At 37.8% G+C, this 26,165-nt stretch overlaps 1 protein-coding gene across 16 annotated transcripts in view; it reads right to left on the minus strand.

Moving 5' to 3' along the window:
• EPS8 (EGFR pathway substrate 8, signaling adaptor) overlaps positions 1-26,165 on the minus strand; it is a 143,927-nt gene that overhangs the window by 15,015 nt on the left and 102,747 nt on the right. For 12 of the 16 annotated variants that reach the window (XM_071815471.1, XM_065853228.2, XM_065853235.2 and 9 more), the window contains 11 exons: positions 25,889-25,971; positions 23,803-23,939; positions 21,858-21,931; positions 20,681-20,807; positions 20,274-20,362; positions 17,198-17,272; positions 16,392-16,540; positions 12,982-13,165; positions 8,619-8,752; positions 4,683-4,794; positions 3,638-3,781 (listed from right to left, as the gene is read on the minus strand). In XM_071815471.1, the coding sequence (XP_071671572.1) occupies positions 3,638-3,781; positions 4,683-4,794; positions 8,619-8,752; positions 12,982-13,165; positions 16,392-16,540; positions 17,198-17,272; positions 20,274-20,362; positions 20,681-20,807; positions 21,858-21,931; positions 23,803-23,939; positions 25,889-25,971 (1,308 nt within the window). The other 4 variants (XM_071815501.1, XM_071815495.1, XM_065853285.2 and 1 more) reach the window with 4 other exon arrangements.

Genomic DNA, 26,165 nt, shown 5'->3' on the forward strand with positions numbered 1-26,165 from the left:
AAAGGCAAAAATTAAACAAATAAATGAATGAATGAATAAATAAATAAATTGGCAAACTGAAGACTTTTAATTCCTATCATTAACCCAACCATTTTTACAACTATTCAGTGCATTTTGCATAAGCAGCATCCCATAATTTGGGACTGGATCAATGTTGAATTGGACAGGAAACAACTTAAAAAAACCAAAACAAACATAAAAAAGTCTTGGTCTGATGGCAAATTTAAAGACCATTTAATATGAAAAGAAGCAAAAGAGATACTGGCTCTTGGTGAAAAATTATTTAGCCACTGCAAAATGAACACCTGGCAACTGCATCTCTTTGTCATCAAACAATTCATGATCTGCAGGAAAGATAAGAATTGGCAAAAGATGAATATGACACTATGATACTAACTTGGAGAACAAATGCTGTGCTTGAGGGGAAACAACTTCCCACAGAGATATTTTAAGTAACATGCTAAACAAAGAGACTTGAAAGAAAGGTTTTGATGGTAGATTGCCAAGAAATGCAAAGGATGCCTCTCCCAAGAAAGGTGAAGACTTTTGTCTTGGTGTTTACCTACCATAAACATGCCTCTTAGATGTAATGTCACACTCCTGTGGACAGTGCTGGTTTTTTATAAGACTGCAGGACTGCATTTTGCTTCACATTTGTGCTCTGTGCCTTGCCTCATGCTGTCTACACACCATTGGTAACATAACTGTCTCACCTCACAGAGGGTGTCATGAGATCAATTAACATGCCCACCAAAATACACATTTCTAGCCCAAATATGTTCCTCAAATTCCTTTTTCAAGATCATAAAAATTAATAAAAAGCACAATAAATAGGAAATATTATGTTTAATTATTTTCTAGGTTCACCAGCAATACTTATACAAAAAAAGAAACTAGAATGCTTGGGAAACTGTTTATGTTCATACACAATGAGATGGTGAAGTACCACTGTTGGTTCACAATAAAAAGGCAGACTAAATGGTCAACAGCACAGGAAACTCTGATAATCAATAAGTGACATTAGTGGAAAACACAGATAACCAGCAAAATGTTCTCCTAAATATACAGAAATACCCAACAAGCAAAAATACAGTTTTCCTGGAACTAATTCAACTGACCAGAAGAAAGATAATGTTACAGCCTCTGACTCACAAAGATGACAAAATACAATAACTAGGATATTGGTTGCAGTGTTCCTGCCAGAATCATCTTAGACAATCCAGTGTTTTCAAGTAACTATGTGTGACCTGGATCCTGAAAGGGACTGAGAGAAAAATCAAGGTCTAAATCTAGTGTGTGGACTCAGACGCCATTAGGAGAGGGAAGAATAAAATAAACTTTACTCCTCTGAGAATAATTGTGATAATGAGGTATCTGTCTCTCAAAGAAAGAGTGTCCATCTGTAGAACAATTGAATGAAAAAATTATGTCTTTCAATTGAATCCTTAATCCTCCTAATAATCTGGAAACATTATTTGGTTGGTGGTGCTTTGAAGGCCATTAGTCTGTAAAGAAACACATTAACCTTGTGCATAACACTTATCTGCAGCTTGAAGCCGACCAGGGTGCTCAACGCAGCAGCCTGTCTACTTTGAAAGCAGTCTTTGGAAAACCAAAGACGACTTAGGGGTCTGGCAAAAGCTGCACCACACCAGGCACTGAGCCTGCTCGTGTTCAGAGTCTGGCAGAGGCACTGATAGGAACCACTTCAATTTCCTGCTCTACCCACACGTTCTCCCGTTTGACCTTGGGCAAAGCAGTCAGCCCCTCAATGCCTCATTTCTCTCTGAAATAGCAGCAACGTCTCATAGCACTGTTATGAAAATAAATAGGGTTATGCAAACAGATCCCGAATGAACCATGTATCTATTACAGGGAAAGAGAAAAATAAGCATGCTCAGGAGTGCTAAAATTATAATAAACACCCTAAAGTTAAGAACAACAGTACTGACATGTCTTGGTAAAGATGCCCTTTATCCTGTGTATTTCAAGCTCATATTTAAATATCATAAAGCTAAAATTAAAACAAACCATGGGGAACAACCTGCCAGAGGGCAAATAAAATTATCTTAAATGTTGTTCTCTGACCCTAATTTTCATAGGTCCATGGAGAATGCTTTGGAAAAATGATTATTATTTCTCATGTCATTATTTCAAACAGAAAACTTCAGAAACTGCAGCGCATTACAAAGAATAGCGCAAGAACCTCTACTTATAAACCACACTCAGTCTCAGGATTTCTTGGCAAATTCCAAACACACAAAATGACATGCACCATAAGAAAAAAAAATCATACCCTTAAATCAGGATTTAAAAAGCACTCTAGACACATGCTTCATGTCACAGACAGGCAAAAGCCATAATCAATTTAGAATGAGCTCATACATTACAGGCAAACAATTAGGGATAAAAAAACTCAGAAATGGCCTGATTCAAGCCCAGCAAGCTCAAGACAGGTCTACCACATTATGGTGCCAGAAATAGCATAGGACATCATTTCTCAAGAGGTTTTCTATATCCATGGCAAAACTGGAAATACTGCAAAAGGTGCAGCTTTCACAATAGCTGTGCACACAGAATCCAGCACAGCAACACCTCTGACTGGGACTTTCAGATGAGTCTGCAGCAGAGACAGTCAATAGTAACATTATGGCATTAGGCATTTTGGCATTTCTCAGTTTTCAATCATCAGCTGGAGTGTGTAGGCACAAGGAATGAATATTAAATTAAATTTAATTTAACTTCAACATGAGTTTGGTTTGCATTTGGACTGAAAAAGTCTGATTCAGAGGCAGGCCTGGAATTTCTGTTTAATCCCAACTTGTTTGCCTAACTTTTCGAAATCATTAGATATAAAAGGGAAGAAACAGGGCTTAGAAAACACCACCTGTTATTTTATGAGCTTTTGGCCCACGTAAATGTTGTCTAAAAATACAGATTACAACTTTATCCTGTATATCCTTACTCAGGTAGACAATGGCACTGATGTAAGATTTTTATTTTTTTTTATCCTCTAATTCTCTTCAACATATAAAAGAAACAACAACAAAATCTTAATTGCACACCACAAAATGAAAGAAAGAAAAGCAAAATTAGGTCACAAGAATAGAGTGTCATTGATGCACAGGGATAGTAATTGAAAAATACCTGCGAATTCAAAAGCCAAGACACCTAATTTTATTACTCCAAACTACAGTAATTAAATAAATTGAAGACAGAGACACACAAAGACAGAAAATTAAAAAAAAGCTAGTGTTCACTCTCCTAGGAAAAACAATGACCCTACCTTAAATAATTCAAACTCCTTCTTTGGCATCAACAGCTATCAATCCACAAAGGATATTTGCAATTAAAATAAATACATTTACATCCATTAGGACCAAAATTACCACCTCTAAGCAAATAAGCAGAAAACAACCCAAACCCTTGTAGGACAACATTTTGCTGTATCACTATCAGCTTTATTCTCATGTTAGACTCTATACAATAATCAAATTCAAGCTGACAAGAAAAATAAATCTTTACACATATCAGTGGAACATGCAGATAGTTTAGCCTTGCTGTGAATCTTTTCCTCCTCCACATGCACACATGCACACTTCACAAGAAAGTTTTGCTCCTAAGGAGCAGACAGTACCTGGATAGTGCGGGTATACGCAGGCTCTGACCATCCTAGAACACCTTCTTGATTCCTCAGAGGATCCAAAATGTTGTTTGGCACAAAGCCTGTGCTGCCACTTTTATTCTGAACCTTCCACCACTGCTTTCTGTCATCCAGAATCTGAAATAATTTGACAAATTAGTCACATATTTTTAATGAGTTTCCTCCTGCCAGTACTGAGACTGTGCATCATTTCAAAACAAAACCGTAACTTTGCCAGGTTCTGCGCTTGCCAACAGATCATACACAGATGTCCCTAAGAAACCCTTGTAGGCTTCCTAAATTATCACTAATTCTACATGGCTATATTGCACTTTTCAGAGCATGGCTTTCAAGGAAGTTTATTGAAGAAAAGTGTGTTAAGAACATCTGTAAACTCAGACGTGCTGGACAATACAGCGGAATGAAAATCAATACTTGTGCAGAGGCTGGCATCTCTACAACCTATTTGCTGCTGAGAAAAGGAATAAGTAACTATTAATAAGCCAAGGAAAAGGGCATCTTTCTAGAAGAGCACAACTTTGGAGAGAGAGCACTTCTGAGTAAACAGGGAACTGGAGCAGGATAGCCAGGAGAAGTCCAAAATCTGCTGTGCAATCTCATACATGACGTTTTCTCTCTCTGTTGCTCCCTCTCTTCCAAAGGTGTCCAGCTTTCTGGCTACCACCTCTTGCAGGAAAGGACAGGATTTCTCTATGCCCTGTGCGTACACAGACAGTGTCTGTCAAAGCAAGTTATTTAAATACTACTAAATGAGACTTTTAAAAGCAACACCAGAGAAGATGGAAGAAATGCACAAATAAACTTCCAGCATGGGTATCTACAGAATCAATTCATAAGTCAGTACAGAATCTCCATTCTTGTCCACGGTGGAAAACAAACTGATTGAACTTTTCATATTAACAGTGATAAAACAAACATTGAAGTAATCATGAAGGACAGCCATACTATCCACAGGAAAGGTGCTCTCTACGTTGAGTAGTATCAGAAATTTGTGTTTTCTCTTTGCAAAAAATATTACCTCTACGATCTCTTCTTTCATGACAGAAAGCTCACTGTTGTTTCTTGCCATAAATTCATACTTGCATTTGGCATATTTCTTGGTCTGTGCTTTACTATGTGCTTCATAGTTTCTGGAAAGATCAGACCATTGTTCAGTGAGACATTCAAACAAATAAACACAGACAAAATGCCCTTTTCCAACAATCTGCAAAACATTTAAATAAAAAATCCACCCCACCATAACATGATGCTGCTGTAGAACTACCTACTCCTAACACACTGATTTAAGTGCTTGTGAGATAACAGCTTAGATTGGCAGGTGCCATTGTTTTAAAATAAACTTGTACACTATATTTAGCCTGTTTTCCTACAGTAGGTTAAACAATCATTTGCCATATAAACACATTACTATACTTAGTAGATAATGGATATCTTGTGCTTTGTACGAAACTGTATTTCTAGTTTTCATCATAAATTGCTTCAAATACATAATAAAACATTATTTTTTTGTCATCAACACCAATGGAACTAAACTCTAAAAAAAATGCTGTCGATCAGTTTTCTTAATTGACCATAAGGTATCATCAACTCTAACAACCTCAGGTTACTGTATCAATCTTGTCAGTTACAAACAAGGTTCATTGTAGAACACGGAATACCACAGTTTAACTCTGGGTCTTTCTGCTTCCATGAGGAAAGATCTATTCAGAATGCCTTTGGGTAAGAAGCCACTATAATAGTTTCTTTGACATAGTTGCCCTTCAAGTTGAAAGATCCCTCAGTTCCATCAAAACAGGTCCAAAAGAAACAGTAACATTATTCACTTATTACAATTACACCCAACAACCTAAATCCATACCAGGTAGTAAAGTTAAAAAAAAATCCAAACAGACAATGAAAACACAAAGCAATCAATGGCCTGAAATGTTGCATACAACATCACAGTGCAGGGACAGGAATGCAGACTGTTGCTGATGTTGGTGCTGTGTAGCCATGGGTCCCAGGTGTCCCTGAGCAATCCATTCATTACCTAGCTATTGCACGGCTGTGGAGAACTGTCTCACTTGACTTGAAGAGCAGAACAAAGGAAGAGTCATATTTAGATTGAAAGATTATTTGGAAAGAAAGACAAAACACTAAATGTGTTTAAGGGGAGAGTGAAAAACATGGGATGAATCAAGGCCTGCAGAACAACTGTTACGAGGCTGAAAGATGTGTGAGTAATCTCAATTTTTTTCCACCACCTACTCAAAATTCATATAATTTTGAACTCCATTCTTATTATGTCAAGGATATGACTAATGTACGTCTGAAGGTACTTTTACTTTTAGGCTGTCTTTCCAAACTCATTTCACTGTCTTCCTACCTGACTTCCACACCTGACTATCCCAATCCCTTCAAAAAACTCAGGAGGAATTTTTAAAAATGCTTATGTTTCAGTTTTACTCCATTCTGTTGTAATCAACAGCAATATCTCCAGAACATGAGCAATGGCTGTATGTTTCTGAAGAGACCATAATTCTTCTAGCCCAGCTTAAACAGCCAAATCATTAACTTGGGGCACAAATATTCTCAAGACTTCATCTATCCTTCACTGTGTTTTCTTACTGTCTATCAGATACATTGGCCTTCTGCTCATCCATGCATGCTGCTCAAGAGCCTAGTGGATTGCACAGGCTTTCAGGGTGTTTTTCTTCAAATGACAGTGCAAAACCAAACTACGCAGCATACTAGTTTGAAATACCACACAACTTACTGAAAAACTATACAGTACACTTTCAGGGTCAGAGAGAGTCCCTGATATACCTAATATCCCACTAAAAGTTTAAGATCCTGACACTTAGATCACCCAAGGAAAGCAGACCTTACTGGAGGTCCTGGCATGTTGGAATAAGGCTCAGTGAAGTTGCCTGTGATTAAAATTTCCCTGGACAAGGTGTAACCTGCTTGTCCCTCAGAAGGTAGTGGGTGGCTTGGTCACTTGCCTTTGGACTACTCATTAGGAATGCCAGCTTTGAACAAGGACCAGCAAACAATGGCTTAAATGATCAGCTTGAATTTCTCACGCCCTCCCCCAAACCCACTCCTCCACCTACTTCTTCACAGATGCTTTAAATGGAAGTTACTTGGAGCAATACATATTCGCAGCTTTCCTCCAATAATTACCTCCTACAAGGCACATATATATCTCAAGAGCCAGTTAAGAAATGGAAGTTTGTGTTGTGTTGAACAGACTGGTAGGTAGGGGCATGCTGTGGACGTTTGCATCAGTATTCGTCCTCTAGACTCCCTCCCATAGTCAGTGGTGAGAAACGGGCACCACTGCAGGACTGCTCTTTTCACATCTTTTAAACAATAGGACAAGGGGCAATGGGTACAAACTGGAACACAGGAAGTTCCACTTAAATTTGAGAAGAAACTTCTTCACAGTGAGGGTGACAGAACACTGGAACAGGCTGCCCAGGGAGGTTGTGGAGTCTCCTTCTCTGGAGACATTCAAAACCCACCTGGACACATTCCTGTGTAACCTCATCTAGGTGTTCCTGCTCCAGCAGGGAGATTGGACTAGATGGTGTTTTAAGGTCCCTTCCAATCCCTAACATTCTGTGATTCTGTGTGACTAATTTCACCTTACATGAACTGCTTCATTTCTCTTTACTTGCCACAAGGAAGGCTTGGACGACTCTTTCAGTTGCAGCCAGATACACTGATATCATCAATAGTTCAATGCAATAAGACTCATTCTCTAAACCTGAAATGCAGGCAACAGCATTCATATGGAATACTCTTACTCGGAAAGGACAGAACAAGTCTTATCACATTACAGATAAGAAAGAAAGGAATTAAGAGTACAGATCATCTAGATTTCAAGGTGACTGGTCCTGAGACAAGAACTCAAGAAGTAGCCAAGTTTGAGAAAATGATTAAGACATGATTACTACTGCTGCTGTTGCAACGAAAAATAAATCCAAAAAATAATCAGGTCCTCAACCTGCACAACACATGGGAATTTGTATGCATACAGATTAACAAGAGGATCTTCTAGCACATACCTCAAAACTAGGGATTATGCAAAGATTTTCATCAAAATAGTTATATCAAAGCTGTTTTAATCAGCAATCCAATCCCAAAAATTTAGCTTAAACATCTTCCATAGCACATAAGCCAAAATACTGTTCATATAGTGTATGCGGAAAACAGTTGGGCATGGGGGAACAATTCCAATATTGCTTTACCAATGTACTTCCACAGCTTGTGCTGGCATAAATTCTCCCCACATACAAGGCCAAGACTCCAAGGATCACTGCATTTGATCTTGTAAAGCTATTCGGATTTAGGCTAAAATGAAGGGCATGAAAGAGGATGTGCAAAAAGACACTGGTTGCTATGCAAACAAATTAGAGCATTTTCTGTAGTGTTTGAAAGAGAATGGAAGAAATTAAGACTTGCTATTTTGAAAGTGGATATTTATGCACCAATCCAGAAAACAAAAAGCAAGAGACTATGCAGCACAAAGCAGCTAAACAAATCAAACAATCATTCAAAACAAGGATGAATGAATCTCAGAGCAGACTTGTCATTCTTTGTAGTTCCGAAAAGAGCAAAGAGTATCTTTAGAAACATAAAACAAAGCAGAAATAAAATCTGAACCCAAATAGGAGGATTCTATGTTCTCAGTTGGATTGGAATTCCCCTATATAATTTTTGGCAAAAGCACTGAATTAATAGCATACATAAACAGGGTAGTTTAGTAGAAATTATAATAAAAGAGTCTTAATGATGTGCCTTAGAGAAGCAAAAGCAGAAATAACCACTGCTAACCGGAATCAGTTCCTCACAGAAACAATGATCTGCTCCAGACACAACCAGAGGTAATTACAGACACCGCCACCCCAATAGCAATCAGTCAGGACAGTTATCCACAGCACCACGTACGCTGTTGATTCAGTGTTACCTATCTACATGTCGGCTAACAGTTTGCTTAAAGGCTGCAACAGCTGCCCCCTGGTCCAGCAGAGGCCCTCTTTTGTAAACTGTGTTACTGAATGCATACCCATCGGACGGAGGGTAGTCGGGAACACTGGGAGGCTGGAAGACAAAAAAGAAACAAAGCCACAAAGTGGATTAGTGTCATCAGCAGCACCGCCTTGTTCACTTAATCCAGCACCCCAGCGTCCTTGTCAGCATTCACGCATCCTCAGGTGCTCACGGTTCTGCTATGAAAAGTTAATAACTTCTGCATTTCAGATACATAGACAGGGAGATCAAAAGGATAAGAATGAAAGATTTTCTATCCTAAGTCATCCCACTGCATTAATATTGCAGTGGATATTCTTTAGAAAAACAGTTCTCTGGGGCAAGGTCCATGTCATCTCTCAAATATCACTACAGCAACACAACTTATAAACAATGACTGAATGGCTTTAAAATAAACCGCACTCAGACACTGCTTTGAGCTTTTGTTTTAGATGTACACTTAAAGCCAGAAATCTCTACAGTAAGTCTGTGTGAGAAACAAAACCTCTTGACTAAAATTATCAATCTATTGCAGGTTCATAATATCAAGTGGCTCCTTTATGTCACCCTCTCACTGAAAATGACTATAGTCAAAGAAGAAATGTAAGGAATGTGACAGTTGATATAAATAAGGATTTTAATTAAGGAAAATAATCACAATTTATCACAAGCACATATATAAGAATATTCAAGGCTTTAGGAAATTATTTCTGGACAGCAGGCCTAAAAAAAAAAAAAAAACAAAAAACCAAAAAACCAACACCTTAAATCCAGCAACACTACTTTGCTTCTAAGTAAGAATTCTTTTAACCACCATTCTCCAAAACAAAAACAATCTAAGCAGCTCATTTCTGGAGATTATGGTATTGAAATTGCTCATTATAGATATTTTCCTTATACCACCATATATTTGCATAAGTTAGAACAGCTGAGATTCATCAAAAATTGTCAAATCTCTAAGACTAGTTTGTTGGGGGGGTGTGTGTTTTTTTGTTTGTAATTTTTTTTTTCCCCTGTCTGTCTGGCTACAGAAAAGCTACTCACCTAATTTCTACCTCCAAGTATCTGACCAGGCACCCAGAGGCACTTGCCTACAGGGCTGAGGGTTTATGAAAATAAATTAAAACCACACAAAACTCCCCATACACACAATACTCTTTAAGACTATATTATTAAGACGTATTTGGAAAAAAAAAAATCTCAGGTGTCACCTAGCTTATACCTTACATCAAAGGACACCCAGGAAGCAGGAACTTATTTTACTTCACGCACTAATTATTTGCATTGCCTTAGCCGCACAGACTCTATCACCAGTTCTCCAATGTTTCACGGAACCAGCTCCACCTTGAAACCCACCTGGTGGGAGCTGAGTATGTGTCTAGATCTTAAGATTCAGGACTGGAAAGAAAAAAAAACAAAACCAAACATATATATATATATATATTTATATAGGTAAAGCTTCTTCTCATGAGTGGGACCCTGCAATACACTTTGCCAGATGCTCAGTCCCTGCCCAGCAGCGAGGGTAGCTGTATGCACCCCTCTCCAACCCCAGGGCGGCACAGCTCTCGACACGCAGCTTCATGAAGACACGAAGCCAATTAGCAGCAAGAGATGAGCACTTAAATTCTCAGTTTTCTAGCACCCTTCATTAAACAAGCTGCTACAGCAGACTTATGAAAGAATAACTATTCTGCTATCACCCACTCCAGGGCAGTCCTTTCACTGCACACAAACAGCATTTTGCACTCACGCAGCTTTTTCCAGCTGAGCACCTACAGGATTTCACAGCTATTAAGCAGCTCAGTGCTTCTACCCCTAGGGATGTGCTGAGAAGGCACCAAGGTTAAATGACTTGCCCAAGACCACACAGGAATCAGTGACAGCCAGGAGACCAAGGTCTACCATCCCAGGTGCCATGCACAAGAATGCCTAAAGGTAACTGGGATTTTTTTTTTTTTTTTTTTGGTCTTTTGAAGATTAAGATGAAGATGTTAAGATGGCACAAACAATTGCCAATTCAACCAACATTACCATCACTATTATCTAAATAATAAATAAAATTCCTACAATCATCAAAAGAGAAAAATCAATGCTTTTTTTCTTTTTTTAAGTGGAGCACAATGTAAACAAAAGCTCCTGCACGGATACGTAGACCAGCAGTGAAACACCAAGACAATATTTGATGACTAGGGAAGGGGTGACAGCAATGACAACAGCGACATTCCACATTACTGTGCCCATTAGCTATAGTAAATGCTTTTTTGCTCAAAAGAACTCACAGGCAATAAATCAGGTTTTGGTGCATTTATTCTTGTATATCTTGTTAGGCATAAAGCCAAACAGTGTTCTAAGTAATCAGATATGTACCATGTTATCCTCCTTTGCTTGGCAGACTTCTTAGCTAGTTTGTCTCTGTAGATGAGTAGACCTTTTTTATTTTTATTTTTTTGACCAAGAGATTTTCATGAAAACAAAGTTTTACTGTGGCAAGCTTTCCATGGCCAGTTTTGATAAATGATTGCTAGGGAAGCTTTGTTGTCTCCAATAACAGAATTGCTCTGCAAGGGAAAGCCATCCTGCAGCAGCCAATAAACTGTACATTATGAACTCAGTTGTACCTGCCTAAGACTGAACATGTGTCTCTGACATCTGAGGCAAATACCCTAACCACACAAATATTCTGAGTGTTGGTTGTTTTCATAATGAAAGTTTCATGAGATAAAAACTGCTTTTCCTTCTTATCTTTAGCCATCTCCAGGCCTCATCCCTCTGCAGATGGTCAGGATCTCTCAGCACAGGAGTGAAGCGACAGGCTCCTCTCCAGGGCCACACACTGCAGAAGGGGAAAGGGCAGGTAGTTCCTCCACAGCAAATGCTCACGGCAGTAACTCGATATTAGAAAGCTGAACCCTGTTCAAAACCAGAAAAGGCAACTATGACAATTATTTTTCAAAAGCACAAATGGCAATCCGGTGATCCTACTGAAATCCTTCCCGTGAATCTTCTTCCATATGTGCATTTTTGTCACTAACAGATTTGTCAAGATCACCACTACAAAATTAAGATAAAATCCAGTATCATTGCCTTAAGATGCACTCTGAATATAGTACTGGTGTAGATTGCTCAAGGAAGATAAGAAAGGCTATGGACTGAACCTAGAAAATTCTAGGTGCACTTCCATATCACAGCTGTTAACAGATGAAGTCGGACTAGCTAACCCTTGATTTAAACTAAAGTTAGCATAGAAAAATAAAATTAAATTTTCCTTTAAAGCTTATGTCCTCCCAACAAAAAACTTCCACAATGAAAACTTTTGTATATTCTAAAAATGCAACAGTGGTTGGTTGGGGTTTTTTTGTTTGTTTTTTTCTTTTTGGGGGGAGGGGGTGGGTGTTTGTTTTTGTTTGGCTTGTTTGTGTGGGTTTTTTTGTTTTGTTTTGTTTGGGTTTTGTGAATAAAGAAGCAACGAACTCCACTTTTATCCTTAAAATTTTCACATGAAAAAAAGTATGTTTGCTGACCAACTCTACTGAAAAACTAGGGAGCATAACCTTAAGAGCCAGCCCCTCTAATTCTCAACGAAGCCAGAAAATGCAGTCTGGTCTCCGTCTAGGCTTTAGAAGGTGGTCCATGTTTCCATTCACAGAACAGAATAAGTTATCTTTTGCTAAATTAATCACATTTCTTGGGAGAACAGGATGGGAGAAGATTCCTGTGCAACAAGACTTCTAAGTGACAGCTGTTTTTCAGAAATCAGCCTAAATTACCTGATATGGCATTACTCTGATAGCACCACCAAATACTTTCTAGCAGCACACTGAAAGTATCAAGAAATTCTTGAAAGGAAATAAAATTCCACATTTGGGAAGAAGTACCTTAAATCCAAAACTCCTTAAAAAGTGGTATGGGTTTTTTTTCTGCTCATGGGTGTGTGTTTGAGAGCACTTTGGTTCAAGTTCTGCATCAAGTATATATAATCAAAATCAATTGGTTCTGAAAGCACAGGCCAATAATCAAACTGAACCATAGGGACTTGGACTGTCATCCCAGCTGAGGTGGGAAAGTGCACCAGGTTCAAGCAGAGCAGTGGGCAAAAGCCTTATATTTATCCTACTCACGTTTTTGGTGTCTAAACAGGTATTTGGTTTCACATAACTTTAATATAAGTATCCTGAGCTTGTACCAACGTGGCAGACATCAGACCATCGTTACTCCAGCAATATCAGAGAATACTTTATGAAAGAAGCAGTTGGTGTTGCCTTCAGCTAATTTACAAAACACTGTCAAAGACAACCTACCTCAGTTGACAGTCTTTTCATTTCTTGCTTCCGCTGTTGCTCTGCAACATTTGCCACGGACTCAGCCAAATGATTGAGTTCTTGCTCCTTTGGAGTTCCCATGAAGTTCAGCAAAGGAGGCTCCCAACCATTTCGGAAACGGGGGACATAAGGTGGAATAAAATGGTCTTTGGGCCAGTCCGCTCTGTATGAAAAGCAAATTAGAGAACTGTATCTGTCATGGTTTTGTTAAAAAACAAGTTTCTCTTTTAGTGAATTTGCCTGTCAGCAAAAGCCTTCATATTAGCTGCATTTTCCTGGAGAACCAGATACATGTTTTGGTAAACATAGCAATGGAATGCGAAGTTATTGATAAGCATGGATGGACATCTCGTGTGAGGGGCAACGAGAAACCGGTGACCAAGAAACTGACCAACTGTGTATAGCATTCCATTCACGTGAATACTTCATATAAAAGTGGGAGATCATGAGGATCTCATCCCTTCTCCCTTCTTCTTTCCCTTCTGCTTATGGTCGACACTAGGAGAGGATCTTGATAGTCATCCCTGCAATCTGAGGCCTAGAGAGAGACTGAATCCAGCTCCGGTTGGCTGCAGAGTCCAGTCCAGGACTTTGGGTGCCGGATCTGCAGTTGCTGAGACTTTCAGGATTGGTTTTGTATATTTTGCATTATTTTCTCTATTCTTATTAGCAGCATTAGTAAAACATTTTTAATTTTTTCCAACTCTCTTCTCTCTGTTCTCCCTTTCCTCCCGATCGCCTGTCCTTAGTGGGAAGGGGGGAGAGGGAGGGGCAAAAGGGGAAAGGAGGTGGGGGAGGAGGTTAACAATACATCTGCCAGGGTTTTACTGTCACCGCGCAATCTAAACCCTCAACACTATCTAAGGCCATATAAGTACAGGTTTAACAGGTTTCCTAAAAATTCTTTAGAACTTTTATTAGTATAGAGGAGAGGTTGCAATGACAGTATAGGTAGAATTGTGCTAGAAAACAGAAAAATCCGCAGAAAACATTTATTGACCACAACTATGCTCAGTGCTGTGCTGTGCAGAAAGAAACAGCTCCCGCCATAAGGACTTGTCAGTGGTAAAACACAACACATTTCTGTCTTGTAGCAAAGGATGAATAATAGAAGAATTAATCACAAACAAATCTAGGATTTGTTTTCACTCTTATATGGTGAAAAATATTGCAATGCTCTGTTTGTGTGAATGCACCAGACATAAGACTTCAAAGAAACAGCCTTCTTTATAAGAAAGTCTGAGAGTACGTAGGAAGCATGGAAGCTTAGGGGGCCTACCTACATCTAAAACAAGAACTTAAACAATGGCTTTTATCGACCAAAAAAATCCCCCCCAAAAACACCACCACACAGCAAACCTCTACATGCACCAAAACTCAAGAATTATCATCACATTTGCTGTTTTATAATCCAAATTGATATTTTTAAAATACTGTATTATTTTTGAGAGCTTCATTAGCATTTCCTGTTGCAATACAAAATATCTAAATGAATGCTTTCATGGTCTGCCTTTACACTATACCTAACACACTGTCCTGCAATATAAATTACTGTTTCTTCACAGTGGAAGCAAAAACGGGAAGGTACATTACAGTCTTTCAACAGTCTAATTCTTCACACTGCTCAAAATTAAGGGACAAATGCTGCCAGTCACACAATGTACAGGAGCAGTGACAAATTACTAGCCCATTAGCAGGCCTGAGCTAGGTCAGTAAACCTTGAGTGTATCATTCACCTCTCCTGCTGCACTACAGCACAGTGTACCTCTGGATATTGAGATCAATCAGACCATCATTTCTAATCTACATGGGTCAACCAACTACATTCTAAGTGCTTCATTCTTTACTGCCCGACATGAGCTACTTCTCTTTCCATTAAACTTTTTTCAGAAGGGACTAAATGAATGATGATGGTAGTTCCCAAGACAAAGAAGCCCATTATTTTACCCAGCGATCCATTTTCCCCGCATGATGCTCCAAGGCTATGAGACAATTTCCACTGCCAGTCCCACCACAAGCTGCTGTGAAGCCAGCAGATCTTGAAGCAGGTGAAGACAAGCAAATGGTGTTTTGCTGGGGGAGGTAAGCTCCCTGGCAATCATAAGGAGCGGCAATTCCTGTTTCTGGCTCATTTTGCTGTAGCACGCTGAACAATGGGCCCAAACAATGAATTTGGACATTTCTGGTCCTGCAGCAGAGTGAGACTGAGGAAGGGAAAGACCTCTAAGTCAGTCTCCCTACTCTGAGAATGTTTGTCACTCCATCCTCTAGGGATTTCCATGCAGCCTTCTTTACCAGCAAAACACTCAACTACTTTTTAATCAATCAATCAATTAAAGAAACCCACTTGGTAGATGTTTATGTTCAATTTGAAATCTAAGAGCAAGGATAAATAAGCATAAAATACATTATGCATTTCCAGCCCAAGTGATTGCATATTTCATCATCATCAAATGTACTTACCTATGCACTTTGCTAATTTAAGCTTTTTCGTTTGCATGTCCTATTTACCTGAGTAATTTCAAATCATATACTTACCCCCAAAACAACAAATACATAAAATAGTTAAATTTTAGCTAAGCCTAACCATAACAGTGAATCCATTAAGTACAACATGTAGGGCAGGAGTGTCAAACTCATTTTCACCTGGGTCCACATCAGCCTTGTGGTTGCCTTCAAAGAGCCAAATATAATTTTAGGACTGTATACATGTTATATTTATATAATTAATTTATAATAAACAATAATAATATAGCATTTCTATAATTATAAATAATTTATATAACATTTATATAATTGTTATATTTATACAGTCCTGGTGTAAGGTATGCACATATAACATAGTTAAACCAATAAACATTGTTTAAAAACTATAAGCATTTTCTTTATAGCATTATGATGCTGTCAAAGTAGTAAGCACATTGAAAATTTTTAGCTTTTGATAATTATTGGAAATTGAAACTAGAAATCTGTATCCTGTTCTTCAACATTTTGTCGCTTTTTATTGCAGTTTCTTCAAATTGATATTTAATGCAGTCCACACAGCTGGGTTGGAAAAATAATGGTGAAAAACAACTGGAAATATACAAGGGACTGTTCAGAAAAAATATCTGCAAGAGGTTATATCAAGTTCTTGATACCCTGGACAAAATACAAAATTCTGTCTGAAATTCCTCCCTCCTTGAGATCCCTAAAAATCAAGACACTCCCAAATCCCATTGAGGTTAAAAAGCTCCTTTCCAAAAATGTCAAAGAATGGTTGTGAAGAGTCCAAAGCCTACAAGATTAACATTGAGTTTATTGGCGGGTGGATAACCAGAGTAAGGTCATGTCGATAAACGTGGGTTAGGAGATCATCTCTAAAATATGCAAAGGCTTTTTTTTTTTACCTGGCTTTGGTCCATGTGTCACCCAATGACATCCATAACTGCCCTTCTTCACTTGTGACGGTATATCGCAGGAAGTCTATAGTATCTTTTGTTAACAGAGGGCTGAGTACTGTGCCAGCAAGCTCTGGACCTCCTGTTGTCTGTACCACCTAAATCCAAGTATTAAAATAATACAAAGAATGCACAAATTGTCAGTAACTTTCCGTTATTGTGAATATAAGTTACCTACAGTGCTACTATGAAATATTTACTACTCACAAAAACAGATCCCACCCTCCCCCCCAAAAATAAAAACCAAAACACCAAACCAAACCAAACCAAACCAAAAAATCTGAGAAGCAAGCAATGTGTCTTAATGTCTTACAGTTTAACTAAAGCATTTATTGTGGAAGAACCGCTGTTCTGGGCACCAATAATTTTATATTCAGACCCACTTTTTAGCAATGTTATTTTTGCTCTACAGATCAAAACAACACATACTTCCACTAAGCAGCTATGCTTTCAACTCTCCTCCTGCGTTATGTAAATTATCTCATTTTAAAATTTTTAATTAAAAAAATAATAATGGCAAACTGTAACACAAAAAGCTAAAGATTATTTAAATAAATATATTTATTAGATGGGAATACACACAGAAAAGAACATAAATTATTTTCTGAAGAAAACCTCATCCGGAGACACACACATCTCCTTAATTATTGTCCAGGGACACACCATTTCAATCTTGTTATCGTTGAAAAGGTTACAGAACATATAAATACAAGAGTTCTGAAGGAAAAAACTAAAAAAAACTCATTAAAACTTACCATTTTTAATGGGGTAAAGAGAAAATGAACCAGTTCAGCTGCACTAGGATTCTGGATATGGAACTTTAATTTAGCCTGAAAGAATGGGAAAATGATACATTAAAAAAAAAAAAAAAATTAACTTTTACAACAATAATATTTCATATAAGAATGGCCATCCCTGGTCAGGCCACAGGTCCACCTAATCTCAATGTTTGGTCTACAACATCCACTAAGTGCTCATTCATCCAACTGCTTTTGAGTCCATGTACATCTTTAGCACTTTTGTGCAACACAAGAAGTTCCACAACTGAATTACATGCTTTGTAAAGAAGCACCTCCTTTGGATGACGTTCTCACAAGAATCTGTCTTACGTCAAGATTTGTTTGATTCATGAGATTTTCTTCCCCACCTGTCAAGTATATCATATCTATCAATATTGAATTTCATCTGTCACTTTATCTCCTTTTATAATTTGACATTTGTAGACTCTACAATCCCCATTTCCCAGAACACCTGTAAATATGTTGGACAGCAAAGGCCTCTGCAGAAGCATGTGTGGGACATGATTGCTGAATTTACTGCACTTTGAGAACTATCATTCTAGCCCTACAATTTGTCTTCTATTTGACCAAACAAGAATCTAAGAAGTTACATTCAACCTCATAGTAGCTCAGTTTCTTTAAGAACTTCAGGGTATGCAACTTTGCTGGATGTGTTCTGGAAATCCAAAGGAAAAAAAAAAAAAAAGGAATCAATGGATTTGTACACATTATTTCGTTGTGCAAGATGCATGTTTGCTTATTCCTCAATTTAATATACCCGCCTACAAATTGCATCTCATGTGCAAGTAACCTCAGGGGCAGTTCTTCAATTTGAAACAGATAATTCTCTTGTGTTCCCCATAAAAAATGTTTCAATTAACATATTGTCCACTACCAAACATTTCCAAGTAAATATATGCATTAAAAAATCATATATTTTCTCTGATACAGCTTCTTGGAGCCTTACTTTTATTTACTGATCACTCATCAGCCCTGAAGGCTCCAGAAGTAAGAAGCATGCCAGAATGTGTTTTTAAAAGTTATAGTGGTTTTTATTGCATCTTGCCATCTGTTCCTCACAGTGCTTTTGGCTAGCCTCATTCTACTTTTACATCTAGCCTTCCAGGGTGTTCCTCTGAATGAAGAAAGGAGAAGGATGTGTTTTTACTTCTAATAACTTCCTGTACATTTTTCTTCTGTCGCAACAACAATTTACTTTCAGTCTTTCAAAAGTTTTTTTGACAGATAGCAGGCATTTTCTAGAAGCTTCAAGAATAGTGGTTTAAAACAGTTTCCATGTTACTGGCAAAGATTTTATGCTTCTAGATACTGCCTTTATTTTTAAATTAGATTCTTAAATTTATACAGTTCTCCGTGACTGACATAAAGAACCAGGAAGTGAACTTTCAGGCTTTTGCTGCTAGTGCAATGATGCTGAAGTAAAGCACTGCTGCAGCAGAGCTCTTCAAGAAAGACAAAAGAAACCAAGTCCATGATGCTGCTGAGCACGAAAACCAGAACTGCTTCTTCTCCTGTGCAGAAGATAAAGATTCAAAGATGTACATGTTGTTCTTTGGTGAAAAACTAATTTAAATGCAGAACACGGTGAGAAGTAAGAATGAAAAGAAAAAAAAAGAACATTACAAGCAGTATTACTGAGAAGGATCAGTATGTTCTAAGATATCTGTCCCCTCCAAAACAGAAATCCTTTAAGGTCAGAATCATAGCATTCCATATAAGGTTTTTTTAAAAATAGATATTCTTAACATTTCTAAATATCTTCTACAGCCCTGCAATCAGAATTCCCCAAGAAAAAGAAAAAGGCTGAATTGACTCAGTGAATGCAAAACAAATTTTCCCCATTGGCATAGCTTCCCAGAAATTGGAAGGGACAGTCAGTATCTGAAAGTAAATGCTTTGAAGGTGTCTCACTTGCTGCCTTCCTTTGACAGCACTTGCAGAAGAAGAGATGCTGGGAGAAGGCTCTTGAATTAGCATTTCTGCTTGCTGAGAACCTATAAAGTGACAGCAATTTGTCAGATTGAAGATTCTGAGGCCAGATAGATCCTTTGTAATGACAGCAACAAGTACAGAGTCTGATGGGCATAGCTGAATAATACTAAATTAAAGCTGCAGCTGGTGATGCTGGCAAGCATGCAGCAGAACTGTCATCCCCACAGAGGTTTGCAGAAATTGTTTTATGATTTGAACTCAAATTTCCCACGTAAAAGGATTTAAAGAACCAGGAAAAGAAGAAACACACAAACAATCCTGAAAAAGAAATAGGCCAATCTAGTCACTGTGTAGAGAACTTGACTAGCAGCATTCCAAAGCTCAAAGGCCAACCTAGCCCAGAGGTGGCCAGCTCTGCTTTTGCCTCAGTCCAGCCTTGGATGGAGAAAAAAAAGGTGAAAGTCCAAGACTATTCAAGTATCAGCTGAGCTATTTTCCTGTGTGTCACCCAAGGACCAAACAGGATTACATTTCCACATACACCAGCAAGTGGATATTTGTGGGTTTGTTCCTTCTGAAAGAGCAGTGGGGACGAAGACAACACAGATTCAGGCTCACAGTTCCCTGGATGGCATGACCACATCTGCACTGCTAGCAGCAGTATGCCATTTAAGACTCACGAGGTTTCTTTACATAAACAAGGAACCAGGAAGGTTAGGCAGAAGGCAGAAAACTTGATTAATGCATTCCCAAAGACAAGATGACCTTCTGCAGCTCCCTCAGGGGCACAAAAAAATCAAGCATCCACACCCTTTGGAATAGCAGGAATCTCCAAGAAAACCCGATTTAAAAATAACTATGAAGTAAATGCATCATGTTACTAAATCTTCTTTTTCCTCTTCATCTTTCAACATAATTTTAGTTCTTCACTTCATACTAGTGAAATAAGACATAGGAAAACCAATGCAGCAAAACTCATGCCCAAATTAATTTGTAGTGGTAGGGAAAACAAAGATCATGTTATACTTAACATCAACTGTCCCAGGAAAAAACTGTTATCACACACCTCACACAACCATATACACTAGCAGCTACTTACCAGAAGATTGAAGCCATGCTTAAATTTTTGGAAGCAGTCAACAAATTCATCTGGAGGTGGTGGTTTTGCACGGAGAGTAAGAACTCCCTCTGGTGAACAAAATGAGATTTTTATATATCCATCGATATGGTATAAACACACAAAAAAAACCATAATAAATTCTCCAACTGACAGAATTTCATAAATATAGAACCATGACAGTGAGTATATTCTGTGGTCACATCTCTAATTAGTCACTCCCTACCAACTTCAAGGAAATTATTTTCATAAGTTTCCTTCTAAGAATATACTGCTCAAAGTGAAAGGAAATTACTACATTCATGAAAAATACAACACAAAAAGACACATTCGCTAGCTACTTCAATGACCCTTAGAGAAACAGAATTGTGTGCAGTAAGAATTCCTACCTCCAGGTCCTTTCTTTTTACTTTTCTTAGTTTTCTTTCTCTTCGAAAGTTCAGCAAAAGCTTCAGCAGCTTTTTGAAGTTTGGTAACAAAATACTCAATGTCATCCAAAATATGGTTCAGAATTTGCTATGGGAAAAAAAAGAAAAGTAACAGTTTTGCTACAGAATCTACGGCAGATATACTCCAGAAATCAAAAAGACCACACTTTCAGACAACAGCTTCCTCATGCTAGAACATTTCATATTTACATTCATTATATTCTTAGCTTTACACACCTTTACAGTATTTTCAATCTTAAGATTTTTAAGAATTTAAGGCCACTGGAAGTTTTTAAAATATATGCAAGAAGATTACTCAATTCAGATTGCAATTATACAATTTGTTCACACGTTATATTTTCTCTCAGAGCACGTGAAAAAATTCTAACTATTTGAATGCATTTTCCTAAACAGTATAACTTCATAATCTCCTTCAGTATGAAGTATTAAGCTAGTTGCTGAATGTCACAGCGTAGTTTTTTAGAGAAGTGCTCTTTGAAGAATTGTTTTCAAAAGAGCAAGTGGAGGAGAACGAATGAGCCCCTGGGGAAAACACATATACACCAACTCAGCAGGCCCCAACATGCTTTTCTCAAGACCCTCTGATGTTGCTGAGGGCAACAGCAAAGCAGAAAAGTAGAAAGTTACAACTGAGAAATGGGGCAATATTTGATATTGTAACCATCATATGACCTGCCCAAGGTTGTTGCTTGTCAGGAAGTAAAGTTTAGGTTATACATATACATGGACCACCTGTGTTCAGAAATTACAATATGTTTATTTTCCAGATGCCACATGTAACTAGGTCCCACAAAACAGATGGACTTTTTAATCCGTTTTTTTTGCTGAATTTGGTCTACCACACAAAATTACTATTTATATTTCTAGCTCTTCATAGCAGAAAACTTCACATCAACATGCAATCCTTTTTCTTTTTTTTTTTTTTCTTTAATTTTAAAAAAGAAAAGTACTGGAAGAAGAACTACCACCTATTCATTTTTAGGTCTACAACACAAACATAGGCTGCCTGGAAAGCTCCCCTCCAGAACTGAATTTTCCATTTGGAACGTCTTCCCACAAAGTAAAGCTGCAAACTTGCACAGACATTAAGAAATATCACTTGTAGTTTCTCACTTACAACATCTCTATCAATCCTGGCAGCTATCATCTCTGCTGTTTCTTCATGATCATGGTATTGTCTATGTTTTTCAACTGCAAAAAAGGGAAGAAGCGAGTAAGACATCCATATACATGGAATTAGTGACCAAAACTTCCCATACAGCTTATGATTCAAACCATACTACCATAAGAAAAAGATGGGAAAAACTGTTTGTACCATTCACTTTGCAAGGTCTCCACACAACATGAAAATCTTGCACCCTAACGCCTGATCCTGTCAAATCTAACAAAAGATGCTTAGGTGTATGTTCTCAGTAAACATGGCTGCATAAATGAAGTTAACCACAGAAGAGTGGTACGAGGGTCTAAATAAAAAAATTACAGCAGAAAGTGGCAGATTTTAAATAAAATGTAACAAGAAATCATCCCATTTTGTAAAATATTCTGAAAGCTACTCCAGCAGAAGTAAGAAAGAAAAAAATGTAGCCATGACTTTGAAGAAAACTTTGATGTAAAAGGTAATCAGCAAAAAGGGATGTCAAGTCTAACAATGTAGAAATGGGAAGTAATGATGTGATAGAACTGGTATTTCCAAATAACAATGGACAGTCAGTGACTTTTATTTGAAAACAACAAGGGTTAGCATTTTGAGAAACTGTAAGTTTTGCATTTTTAAGTCACATTAAGTACTGCATCGCGTTACGTTTTAGAAAAGATTCACACAAGTGGAATAAAAGGAGCTGCAGGAACTCAGATCCACAAGTGGTCTGGCAAGACACTTTGCAAACTAATGAAACTTTCTGAAGTGAGAAGTCAAGCAGAAGAACAAACTAACCTTTCCTGAAGATAAATGTAATACTGTAGATTAGCAGATTAAAACATTCTTAACATTACTGATTTCTCTGAAAATTTTTAGTTGTTTTCTTTGCATAGTTGTATACTTTGTTGAGAGATATAGATATAGTTTAATAAACTAAAAATAATAAAGACACCATGGTTAATGACTTTTAATTCTAAAATGTTAGCATGCATTATCAAAAAACAAACAAAACAAACACAGCCCCACTTTAGCCTTAATACAGTCTGTTTTACAGGAAGTTTATTGTTTCTAAATAACATTTTTCAAAGAAATCTGATCAAAATAAAAATGTTTCCATTAGAGATCTAAAGAAAAAAACAACCTACTAAAAACATAAATCCAAACCTATTAGAAATATTACAGTTAAGTTTGTTTTATTGTTACATTTGGGGTTGTGTGGTTTTTTTGGTTTTGGTTTTTTATTGTTTGGTTGGTAGGTAGTTTTTTTGTGTGTGTTTTTTTGTTTTGGTTTTGGATTTGTCTGTTTGTTTCGTTGTTTTTTTAACACAACAACAAAACACAAAACAAACCCCACTAGTTTAGCCATGCAGGTCATTATAAAGATAAATATAAAATAAATAAAGCTGACCTCTACTCACCTTTTATCCATTATTACATTTTTTAATTGTCTGAAATACCTGTCCTATGTCCTCCCTATTACTGAAGACAGTGTCATTAAATTACTAGAGTTATGACAGTAGTCATTACTGTGAATGTTACTACGTTCACAATGAGGTTAAACTCAGTAGCCCGCACCCCACCCAGTTAAACACAAGGAAAAGCAGTTCTGAACAGAAATTCAGAAAATGGATAAGTGCAAGTAAATGACAAGTCAGATTATGACAGTCAGGTCTTATTCCCCAGATCAGGCAACAGTGGCTTGGGGCATTGCAGACTAGGCTGGGAGAATAATCCTGTCTGCTCTCAGCAAGTGCAGAAGAATGATCTCATATATCCATTTCCATATCTGGATTCAATTACTGTAATCACTATGAAATTGGTCTTTCCAAATTATTTTCATAATTACCGAGCATCATAAAAACCTTCTACCGAGTACAAGTGCTTCCACTGTGCTGTGCAGCAGCGGGGTCCCAAAAATACTCACGCTCCCCGTGCTCAGCGGCCCAGGCAGACCAGGCTGCCACACGGCTTCTCACATCCACCTGGGTGATGGTTCCCGGCGGCACAGGGGCAGGTGCCCGCGGCGGTGGCGGGATGGCGCTGTCAGCTTTGGATATCATTCTAAGGGGAGAGAAGAAAGCCCACTAGTGACACTTGAAGGAAAACCGCTCTGTTTTCTAAAGCTTAATCAAAGAAGACAAGGAGGCTTCACAAGGACCTCTCCTACTGTTGAATACTGAATCTACTATGGACTTGCCAAGTGAAGAGTACTTGAGAGTATGATGTGTAAATATGTTAAAACACAGTAAGAAACATGATGGGGTTAGCAAATCACCACCTGGCCACAAGGAAAAACCCCAAGCAGCACCAGAGAACATGACATCTAGAGACCTGACTGTTTACTCACATAAATTCAATGGCTTGGGTTTAGTAGGTGGCATTTTTACTACCATATGCAGTTTACTGGCTGGACTTCCACTTTGTGTGAAAGTTTTCATTAGAAGCTATCTCTCCCACATCTCAAGTTGAGTATTGAGTCCCTAAATTAGGCAGTTTGTCTACCATCTGTCTCTTAAAATGCTACCAAGAAAAAAAAATTACATTTACTGGCTGATTTTCCTTTTTATAACAGTGGTGTGCTCATCCTGTGTTTATATAAATGTATCAATGTTCCCACCTGCAATTTTCCATTTTTCTAGTTCTTAGCATAGTATTAAATACCATAAGGAAAGAGATCTTTGAAGGCATTCTGTAAGATTGATACCAACAGACAAAAAAATCCCAACAACTCCTGTCATACAGACATCCCATCCTTTCTCCACACCCCTATTTAAAAGCAAGGTGTTCACCTTAAATTCATCTCTTTATAATCCCATCTCATTCATGGCAACAGCAACACAGAATGCCAAGTCTTAATTTGTCTTTGGATACCAAAAAAAAAAAGTTTCCATATTCCAGTCTCCTGGACACCCTTCCCCACACATGTCAAGCTTTTACTTGTCAATAACCTTGCAGCAACTCAATAATGCAATGCCGGGAAGGAGAGTCTCTCCTGGTGACCCAGTGCCAGTACGTAGATGATATGACAGCCAGTTACTGGCACTAAGCTGTCATGCACGCATGACATTGTAGCTTCATAGCCCTCGGAGACTACCATCTCAGATTATTTTACCCACCAGATGTACTGACCTACATTCGTCTCCCAGTTAAATCTCATTAGTTTCCCAGCACGTCTAATGTATTTGAGTCTTTCTGGATTGCCTCTTTGTGCTTATACCTGTTTGTTACAGTCCCACAGACAGTAAAGTCTACTTCATTTTTACCTGCAGACACAGTTCAGTTTTTGTTTTATTTTTATAGGAGTGTCCATTACTCTAGGAAAACTTCATGTGTCGCACATCAGAATTTAACACGTAAACTCATACATACAGTAGCAACATTTTTACTTAATGATTTTTTTTTTTTTTCAGCAGACATTTCTCTGTCTGGACCACAAAACAAAGTATTATCAATATTATCAGGACACAGATAGCTATTAACTTTTTAACAGGCTACCACCATTACCATTCAGTATCTATTACATTTGTGCTTCTGTTTCTAAACCTCTGTTGGCTATATCTTATTTCTGTATTAATCATCTCTGAACCCAACAGACTCTTTTCCCCCACATTTTCCAACTAGCAGAGAAGTTTTCGCTACCAGGGAAACAAGGAGTTTTTGGCATCATTAAGCAGGTAGAAAGGAAGATTATTCAATCATCAGCTGCTATTTTATTTAACATGTTTAGATCACCAAACTTTTGATCAGAATCTTATTTACTTGGAGATCCAGGGTATTTATGTTCTTAATTTAAATTCTGAACTACTTGGCCCATGTGCAGAAGTGAGACATGCAATGGTATTCCCTTGCAAATGGTATTTTTATCTGCTGTTCCTGTCACTAAGGTCAAATCAGAAAAGGTAAGAGTGACACTAACAATTAAGAAAGCAAAAAAAGGCAAAAGACAGAAGGCATACTTGGAAAGCTTCTGAATACTGCAACACTGCTATACACTGGCAAGAAGTTTTTACCTTAGTGTTTCAAGTCTCTTCTTCTGTTTCCCACTTTTGCTGTCACTGATTGCACTTTCAATATCTTCATGAATAAAGCTAGCCTAAAGAGACAGACACAGAAACCATCAGTTATCAGCTAGACTATCCAGACATATGATATACACATCTACTCATACTTTTTTTTTTAAAGCATCTTTAGATTCCAGATTCCCTTATCAAATTCCATCTATTTAAAAGTCCTGAGATAAATTATTTTACATAGAAACAGAATGAAGAAACACACAATACTATTGTT

The sequence above is a fragment of the Patagioenas fasciata genome, chromosome 1 (assembly GCF_037038585.1).
Source record: "Patagioenas fasciata isolate bPatFas1 chromosome 1, bPatFas1.hap1, whole genome shotgun sequence".
Taxonomy (NCBI): Eukaryota; Metazoa; Chordata; class Aves; order Columbiformes; family Columbidae; genus Patagioenas; species Patagioenas fasciata.